Genomic DNA, 10,496 nt, shown 5'->3' with positions numbered 1-10,496 from the left:
ACTGAGCATACACTCAGTTCATTGATAAAATATTAGAAATAACATTAGAGAGAACCTTCCAGGAAACTGTGCAATCAGCCAATCCTGGCAGAGATGAAATCAGAATAAAACTAGCCATGAACTTGCATGTAAATAATGTACTTGAAGGTTTTGCCCCACATGCTCAGAATAAAACTAGCCATGAACTTGCATGTAAATAATGTACTTGAAGGTTTTGCCCCACAAAGAAAACTTCTACCACGTAATCTTACTCAAATCTTAAAATTACATAGGCATATTTGAAATAATAGAAGACATTCCAAGTCAAAGGGAGTAAAAAATGATATCACAACCGCATGAAAATACTTCAATGGAGAAGTATAAAACTTAGTTTGGAGACAGAATTAGACAAGGATACTGGTTATAATGCCTGCAAATGCACCATGTCAAGACATGTCGCATGTAGAGATAGCTGACAGTTCACATTGATTACTTAAATTTTTAATTACATCAAAACCAGTATCATTCATGACTAAACACTTAAAAAGTGTTTCTTAGCTGTCTACAGGTGGTTTGTGACTACTAGAACTTGTCAACGGGAAACAGTTAACCAGTCCAACTCATTCAGCTTAACTGTTCCTTCAAACTTGTGATCTTCTTGGTTCTGAACATTTCCTCTTCCTTTTTCCAGCTTCTTTTGACTCCGCAGATGCTCCATATTTAGTTGTGTGCTTTGGTCTGACACGCACAATAAAGTTATCTGTTGTACCTTCAAGACTTCCATCAGAATGACCTTTTGTCTCCTCTTCCTCCATGGGACAATTTGATTGGGATGGCTTTTCTGATTGCATAAGTGGCACAAAGTTCTCCATTTCATGTTTGATGATTTTCTCAGAAACATCAGGTGGCTCTCCCCCAAGGTGCAAAGAAGATGGACTCACAACCTGAGCTGCCTTCTTTAACTGGACACGTCCTGCTGAACCTGTAAGTCTCCCAGAGAGATCACGTGCTCTCTCCGTATGCAAAGATAATTGACTCTGCACCTGAGATACCTTCTTCGAATGCACTTGTCCTGCTGACTTGCTTGCACTTGCTGCATGATTTTGACCTTTCTTGCGTTTCCTCCTCTTTTGCCTTTCCAAACAAGATGGGCAGTACCAGTTACTTTCTGGTACTCCTGCAAGAGGTGGATTCAAACAATATGTGTGATAGCCATCATCACAACCATCACAAAGGATGATATCTTCATCGTGTTCATCAATAAAGCAACTTCTACAGAGACATGAAGGACAGAACCATGTCGGTGGAGGAACACTTGCTAATGGAGGCCTCAAGCATCTTAAATGATAAAATTTATAGAGGCAATTCTCATTACTACATTCTATAAGATGATCATCATCCTTTTTTCCAGTCGAACAGATTTTGCACAATTTTTCAACTAGTTGTTTATCATCATGTTCTTCTGCTTCTTGCCTGCTGGTATGAGTTGTCATCTCTCTTTCACTCCTATGCAAATCAGACCCTTCATCTCGATGAATTTCAATCACCTCTCCATCAATATTAGGTCCGACATCTTTCCTATTACATTCAAGCCCTACTTTGCAATGCTCTGGTTCGTCATTTTCTCCAGTGCTATGCACTGCCATCTGCCCACTTTGCAGTTCAGACACAACACAATTTTGGAGTGAAATGTCCACACCGTCATTAACCATATTGTCCTTATCACAAAAGGAGTAAACCTCAGACGACTTCTTTCTGGCTAGTGAACAGGATACACAGTACCAACCAGTTGTTGGAATCTCATCCGGGGCAGGTGAAAGGCAATACCTATGATAAGCTGTTTGGCATGCATTACACAGTATGATGCAATCATTTCGCTCATTACTGCCACACGATGTACACCGAACTTGATTGGCTGATGAACCCATATCTCTAACATTTGGAAGTTTGTCTTGGTTATTTTCCACACATCCATTCACGCAGCCCTCCACATGTTCCATTGTAAGAGTTCCCTTGTTTGAAAGATGTAGATTCCTTGATATATTTGGTAAGTCAGTGGTTTCCATACAACTGGCTACTTCCCTACTATGATCATCTGCTTGCTACAGATTCATCACCAAAATTATATTAGCATGAGATTTCAGGGGACAATTCTTCTAAAGGCACATATTAATCTAAATATCTCATGATTATCTACCAAGGCTACATGGCATAACATAAGCTACTATAATGCATACCATATTACTCAAAGATATGCATGGGTTGCAGCCCTCTTCTGCTCTTGAAGTTCGCATCATTTTGTCAGTCTGTTTACTGCTGTGGCAACAATCAATGATTTCCTGAGGCTGCTGATCTAGAACATTGTGATCAAGCAATGCTCCACTGATACTTGCCCTTGTAGTAATGTCTGTACGAGTGATGTTGCAATTTCCTTCAGCTTCTCCCTCAATCAAACTTGACACCTGAAGAAAGTAAACCAGAACTGAGAACATACTTTAAGAAAGTCTCTAAACACATTACAAAAATAGATTTGAGTATAAGGGAAAAAATGTAAATGCCAAATTCTATAATCTACATCAAGCCAAAAAGGAATGATAAATAGAATTTACCAAAATCATTTTTCTCAAAAAACACCATGTTTAGCTAAACATAAAAACTTAAAAGAGTTAAAAGAGAGTCTACAGTAAAGTCTAGTAAATATCTCAGGTTATACCAAGCCTGGACTATTGAATGTACTGAAATGGAATAAGATGAAAATGTCAAAAATGCACAACGCAATTCAGGTTTGAACCCATAATCAGGTTGTGATGCCACATCAGAGGTGTTGGAAAAGCATAATGCACAGCTGACATAACATAAAGACACCCCTAACATCAATAGCTGTGTCCAACAAGCTGGGTCATTGTTTGGGTTAATGGATGTTGATGACTTCATTTATTCCAACTAGGTATGGCCCTGAATTTACTTGCCTGACAAAAATCTATATGCCCGAAGTCATGGTCAACGGGCAGACATTGAACAACTGCTAAGTTTTATACTTCTGTTAACAGGCTTGCACCAAAAGGTCTAGTATATCAAGTATAGGAACCTTTAAATCCCTTGTATACCTGTTAAGTCAGTGAACAAGTAATCATATTATTCAGTCTATAAACTCAAATAGCACGGAAATATTTGGTCACGATGCAGGAGCAGCGATATTTGGTAACCCCTCAAGAATGATCAATATTTGGTAACCTCTCAAGACAATCAATTGCATTAGTACATAATAGATGAACACAACTGTCACAGAATGGAAATTTGAAACAGCAATATTTGTCCATAATTTTGCATGTACGATATTCCAGATGGAATTTGTACAGAATGATCCTATGCCAAAATATCCTTGAAGCTAATTTAAATAACCCTTTCTTCCCATTTGTTTGACTTTCCTGAAGAGCTTACTGTGATATTTTTAAGAACTAGTAGCCAGATTCCATCCAAGTCTTAAGCATGATTGTTGTTCCATCTTGACCATAAACTTCAAAATGTATATTGGATGTTCTAATCACCACCATGATTATGTTAATTAAACTATTCCAACAATCCTGCACCTTCAATATGCAAGCTGCATTTTTCTTAGAATGCTGCTTTCTGCGATCTCAGTAAGATGGACAATCTTATTTCAGAAGGTCACAGAGGCCCACAGAAGTGAAAGGATCTGAAAGTGAAAATTGTGGTGGTATAGTGGTAGCAGGAAGGTTTTGTCCTAGGCCTAGCCCAGATCACTCCAATGAGTTACCGATCCAACATGGATAAAAAAAATGTGGAGTTGAAATACATGTTAACCCACCTCAAGATCACAAGGAAGTTCAAAGGCTTATAGGACCTGCAACCTCAAGGTTCAAAGGTCACAAAACAATTGAAAGGCATGATGTTGCGCAAAAGTCATAATCCGAGAACCCAAAGTTACAAGATAGCTTCAAGATAGCAACCCAAGATTGCAAGGTTGCAAGGTTGTAGGCAAGACAATGTTTTTTCTTCAAACCATGTGAATGGATAACTTGTTGAAGTTATCTAGGTTAGGCCCGGGAATGGGCAAGACTGTTGCAGAATCAGTTGAAACATGGCTATAGGACATCGTGAATACCCTTAAAACGTGCCCATTTAACTCAGATCACCATCAAATTCTGTCACTTGCCTCAACTCGGCTAGAATCAGTCAAAAAAATGTTATCAGAACTGGACCAGTCACAAAAACAGTAAACCTCTAAAACTGGAAACCAGCTGGAAATAGAAGAACACAGGAAAAAACCAGCAACCAAAAAATACATAAAATATTTAAATTTTGATTTAAAAAAGAAAATTTGTGTGAATCTAAACCATTAGAAACAAACACACAGTTTCTCATGTATACAGAAAAGGTGCATATCAATTTTGCACGACTGGTACTCGTATAAGACTCATCTAGCTATTGACTTGGCGACCCGTATAAGACTCGGGAACAACCTGTATAAGACTCGGCAAAATACAGAAAAAATACGATCTCCAAAAAAAAATACAAATTTTGAGTGGGTCCACTAGTCCTATGCAGGTCCTATCCGGTTTTTCATGGGTTCAATACAAGTAGATGGGTTCCATGCAGGTTTGGATGAGTACAGGTAGAGACCGCGGGTCCTCTGCAAGTGACCTGTCTCGCTATAAAACCCATCAAGACCCACAGGTATTTGCAGGTCTCTACAAAACACCAATTGCAATCCATATCTAAACCAAACACAAACAAAGCGGCTCTAAATGGCCTCTAGAGTCCAGAAAAGCAAAGTTGAAAAAGTCAGCATCCGAAATTGGCAAGGATACAAAAATGTTAGTTTTCCTTAAAACCCAGTAACGGATTTGTAATCCTCTAAGTATGCAACCAGAAATACAATTTACACTGCTGTTTTGAAACTTAAATCACAAATACTACTTAGTTTTATAACCATAGCATGCACAGTGGAAGTAAATAAAACAGAAGACAAACACATAAAACACAGCATATATCCAGAAAACACCAACTCGGGGGAAAACGTGCAAATTCTGTATGTTTCTCTACTTTGCTTCAGCAAAATAATCTTCAGAAATTATTACATCCAGGGAAAACCTCAATTTTACAAAAAAAAACCCTTTGAACAACTCCCAATCAAAATCAAATCTCTCTGCAAGTAAATTGGCTTGTACAGCCTACGCATTTTAGCTGCTGTGCATACACACAGTATGGCCTTCTTACACACTGGTACGTGCTATATGGCTGTGCTGTATGGCCTTTCTTGTTGCGCACCTTGATGCTGTACCGCTGCGCTGATGCTAGGGTGAGATAGAGTTGTTCAGCCCTCTTTTCTATCCCTCTCGTGCGTTGATCTGTTGCTTAGCTGCTGAAACCCAAATCTCCTCTTTGATGAGCTAACGCACACATGCCAAAATCGAACTGGCTACTTCTGCACCCTACTCTCCTTAAATAATTCAACCTGGGCCCCACCATGATCTTCAATGGCTAAAGATTAACTCATGATGAAGGGCTGAGATCTAATCATTGTTGACTTTAGGCTTTTTATTTTTCGAAAAGTCCAACATTAGGAAATAGTTAATTAAATTAATAATCTGCTAAGTGGTTGTCTTGTGGGTCCTTCTGCTAGCCTTGGCACTTAGGCAAGTAGAACCCTTGCTGCTCTACTCCAATCAACACTCAGTTTTAGAGAGGAAGGTGTTCTGCACTACACCCAACCTGTCTCTGAGGTAAAAAAAATCTTCCCCTTGGAAAAGGCTTGGTCAGAATGTCTGCTAATTGCTCTTTTGTCGATCTGTACTGCAGTCTAATTGTACCTCTCTGAACAATGTCCCTGATGTCATGATGTGTATCATGATGTGCTTTGAGCGATTGTGAAACACAGTATTCTCAGAGGTCTTGATGCAACTCTGATTGTCACGGTGGATCACAATGGGCTCTAGCTCCTGTCTAAATAAACCCATAAGCAGCTTTCTCAACCAGATAGTTTCGCATGCTGCCAGGCTGGCAGTTGTGTACTCAATCTCTACTGAGCTCAGTGTAACCAATCTCTGCGTCTGGCTGACCAAGAAACAACTGTTGATCCAACATTGAATGCATAGCCCGATGTGCTCTTCTTGTTTGTGGAACTCCCTACCAATCTGCATCAGTGAAGCCCTCAAGCCTCACCCCATCAACGTATCTATACCACAATCCATACTCTATTTCCCCCCTGAGATATCTCAATATGTGCTTGGCAACAACCCAATGCACCCTGGTAGGCTCGACCATGAACTGGCTCAAGGAGTTCACTGCAAAACATATGTCTTGGCGTATGTTCACCAAATACATAAGTGACCCTATCAATTGCAAACAAAGTGAGGGGCCTACTCGCTCTGATCTAAATGTGTACACCTTCCTCCACTTTGTGACTAGAGGCATGGTCATGGGTGTTGAAGGAAATGTAACTAGGTTCAGTCTTCATAAATGTACTTTTGATATTTGTATTTATTCAAGAAGAGAAATATTATTTTTATAATATATGTCAATGAGTTTCTTGCTCATTGAAATAGGTCTAGCACTAGTTTAAGTGCTATTGGTGAGTCAAATAGTCAAAAGGAAATGTTGAAGGCCTTAAGGGTATGTTACACCATGTATAAATATGTATTACAATCAAAGAGAGAACCTCCCAGCAAAGTCAAGTCTCCTCCTATGCAAAGGCACCATCAAGAAGCCCCTTCAAGCATGCTACACCACCATAGAAATTATCCGAAGACTGCTCAACAAATCGGCTTCCAAGCAATCCTCAAGTCGGCCTACAAACAGTTGACAAGTCGGCCTGCAAACAGTTGACAAGTCAGCCTAAATGGAGGGGCAGACCTCTATATATAGAGGCTGTCCACTCCTCCATAAGGTATTCAAGGAAGCTCTGAAATCAGCGAAGAGAGAAGTTGAGAAAAGAAAGGGAAGGAAAGTCTAAAGGGTCTCCAAAGGTGCAGTGAAGTAAGAAGGAAGGACAGCGAAGGTGAAGGACTGTTTCTAGGGCTAGAAACAGTCACACGTGCAAGGAAGAAGAGGAGAAATCTGCGGGTATGATAGCAGGGACAAGCAGTCCACAATCTTGTGTTGTTTGGGTTTGACACTAGGCTCACAAGGCCTCCCAAGACAAGCGAAGAAGCCCCTCTCTCCAGCGAAGGAAGAAAGACCCTAATTCACTAAAGGGTACTCTCCACACGTGAAAAACTAGGGCAGTAGAACAGCAGAACAGTCATACACTCAAGAAGGATCTCGGTTGGTCAAAGTTGAAGTGTACTTGAGCAAGGGATAGAAGAGGAACACCTCATCAAGAAGACTCACTCAAGGAAGGTCTATCTCTAGACAAGAATCATAGTAAGAGAATGAAGTGTCGAAAGGAAGAAGTGCCGGAAAACAAACTGCCAGAAGAAGTATTGGGGAATAAGGTGCAAAAAGAAAGTAGGACTTGACTTGTGCTTGGAGGATACTCTTGTCAGGGGTGTACAAATTGTTATCAAGTAATGAAGAATCACACTACAGTACTTTGCCCTAGATGCTTCAACAATGGGCCTACAATCCTGCATGTCGAATCTCCTTAGAATCTTCAGAGCATATTTGCATTGCCCCAAGAAGATCTCCCCATGTCCCTACCAAACCTCCAACCCAAGGAAATAGTGCATCAACCCCATATACTTCATCTCATACTCGCTTGCAAGATCTCTCTTGCACTCCTAGATGAGATTATCTACGCCCGTCAAAATTAGATTGCCCACATATAACAACAGAATGAGCAGCTCACCTCCAACAACTATGTAGTAGAGGTCGGGGTCCACTTCACTCTTAGTGAAGCCCAACCCCTGAAGGTAACTATCAATACGAGCATACCATGTCCATGGAGCCTGTTTGAGCCCATACAAGGCTCTTTCGAGTTTGCATACATGAGTCTATCTGTTGCATGTCTCAAATTCCTCCAGATGCTCAATAAAAAATCTCCTCCACAACAACCCCATTGGTGGATTTTCGACCCCATCTGACTTGCAATGGCTATAATGTTATAGATGAATATCTGGCCACGGGGGCAAATGTCTCACCAAAGTCAATGCCCTCTACCTACGTGAACCCTTGGCCCCAAATCTAGCCTTAAACACCTCGATGCTCCCATCAGCCCCATGCTTGATTTGGTAGACCCTACAAGATCCCACCACGGATTTCTCTTTTGGCCTCCGCACCACCTCTCAGACATCATCCTCCATGATAGAGGCATACTCCTCAACCATGGCATCTCTCCACACTTATTGAGTGGCTACCTCCTCATAGCTGGAAGGCTCGACATCCATCAACTCCTACATGAGTGCCATATACCCTGTGTACCTCTATGGTTGTTTGCCTTGTCAAATTGATGTACTAGGAGCACCAACTCACTCATGTGCCTCCTAGATTAATTGTTCTTCCCATCTCACTCTCCTTCTCCCTGTACTAGGAATCATGGCCTGCATGGGTTCCATTCTCTCCTTTGTGTGTCCTTATCGTCCTGATGTTTCTCAGCTTGCCCATTAATGCATACAACTATGGTCTAAGGTGTTGGTTGAGCCTCCTGCTTGGGAGCTGCTTGTCCCTCCTCCTGTGCTTTAGCCTGTTAACGCTCTAATGACTTCCTCAAACTTAACATATCTCATGATGATTGTCTTCCTAAGTGCTAGTATATATACACTATAAGCCTTAGATGTCTTGTTGTAGCCCATGATGATGCCCTTCTCCGCTATGTTGCAAAATATCAGAAATGTGATACGTCTGATCTCTTTCCTGAAAAGGCCTCCTCTTATGTAACTCACCCAACACTCTATGTGGGCTCTGATTCTGCAAGAAAATCGTTGTATTGCATGCCTCGGCGCAAAGAAACTTACGTAGGCCCTTTGGCCACTCAAACTATGGCTCTATTCTTGCGTTCTACAACCCCGTTCTATTGAGCCTTATATGGTGTGGTCAGCTCCCTCTTGATGCCCTCCTTGGCACAAAACTCCTTAAAGGCATTTGAGGTGTACTCCCCATCATTATTTGACCTTGGTGCCTTGACTTTCTTACCAATATGGTTCTCAACCAAAGCCTTAAACTCCTGAAACTTCAAGAAGACTTCAGCCTTTTGCATCATGAAGAATATCCAAGTCTTCCTCAAATGATCATCTATGAAGGTGACATAGTATTTGTACCCCCTGAAGGATACTAAAGAGAAAGGACCACAAACATCTAAATGAACAAGGTCCAAGATGCCCTTGGCCATATTGTCTCTGCTAGGAAAAGAGGTTTTGGCATACTTTCCAAGTGTGCGTCCTTGCACATCTCATGCTAGTCCCCACTACATTTTGGCAGCCTCGTCGCTATCTCCATAAGAATTTTAGTGTGCCATGGTGCAAATGCCCCATGCACCTATGCCATAACTCCCCAAGCTCCTTGCCTGAGTCACAACTTCCTCTACTGGTAAATGTTGTGACTATCTCAAACTACAATTTGTATAGTTTCTTTTGTCTAACCCCTATCTGCTTGGCCACTTTGGAGTCCAACAGTTTTATGAAAGCCCTACCATGTTTGAAGGTCACCTCGTACCCCTTATCCTCCAATGCTAAAACTGAAATGATGTTCTCTTAAGCCCTGGAATGTAAAGAACATCTCTGAGAAATAGAGGGTTTCTAGACCCCCTCTCAAATCTAACTGTACCAATGCCTTTGGCTCGATACCCCCCATCATCTCCCATCTCGATATGGAACTGCATATCCTTCTCTGTTAGTTTCCTAATGTAGTTCCTGTTGCACGTCATATGACAGGACACTGTTGTCTATGTACCATAAGCTGGTAGCCACTGAGCTTTCCATGCAAGCAATAAGTCAGAACTCCCTCTCAAAGTCAGAATAGAACTTGTCTATCTCACAGAGACTACTACTTGGTCATTCTTGGACCCTTTCTTTCGTTAAGGGCACTTACTAGCATAATACCCAAACTAGTGGCATGAAAAGCACTTGATCTTGCTCAGATCTTTCTTCTTCTTTTCACCCTTGGAGCCGAGCTCAACACCAACTAGGGAAAAGTTATATTCATCTTCAATCTTGACTCAAGACCCTGACCAAGCTTGTCTATGAATTTCTCCTTGGATACAATCACCCCATAGTCACTCTCGATACAAAAGCTTCTCTCTAGCACATATTCCGTTTGTAAATGTATCCCAAGCTTTGGTGAAACCCATTAAAGCAAAACTCACTAGGTTTTTATCTATAGCTATCTCACCCACACCAACCAACACATCCTTCACTTTGATAAAATTGGTGAGGTAAGACACCACAGACCTTGACTTGGACATTCTAATGATTCTTAGCTTATCCTTCAATACTAGCTTTCTGGACTTGCACAAGTTTTGATAGAGGCCAATAATGGCCATCCAAATAGCTTTGGTTGTCTTCTTTCTGGTCAAGTGAGGAATGATGTGGTCTTTGACTTCTTGCAAGATGATTCTCCTT

The 10,496-nt window shown here is 41.1% G+C and overlaps 1 protein-coding gene across 1 annotated transcript in view; it reads right to left on the bottom strand.

Moving 5' to 3' along the window:
* Positions 1-275: 275 nt before the first annotated feature.
* Positions 276-10,496, bottom strand: part of LOC149199118 (uncharacterized) — a 155,313-nt gene continuing 145,092 nt past the window's right edge. Inside the window, exons 6-7 of the mRNA XM_089402301.1 lie at positions 2,217-2,441; positions 276-2,081 (exon numbers count right to left, since the gene is read on the bottom strand). Of these exons, the coding sequence (XP_089258427.1) occupies positions 621-2,081; positions 2,217-2,441 (1,686 nt within the window). The 3' untranslated portion in view covers positions 276-620. The remainder of the gene's footprint in view (positions 2,082-2,216; positions 2,442-10,496) is intronic.

Source organism: Pinus tabuliformis, chromosome 2_1 (genome assembly GCF_031772625.1).
Source record: "Pinus tabuliformis cultivar Carrire ecotype Pingquan chromosome 2_1, CPIR1, whole genome shotgun sequence".
Classification (NCBI taxonomy): Eukaryota; Viridiplantae; Streptophyta; class Pinopsida; order Pinales; family Pinaceae; genus Pinus; species Pinus tabuliformis.
This window is presented reverse-complemented; position numbering and strand designations above follow the sequence as displayed.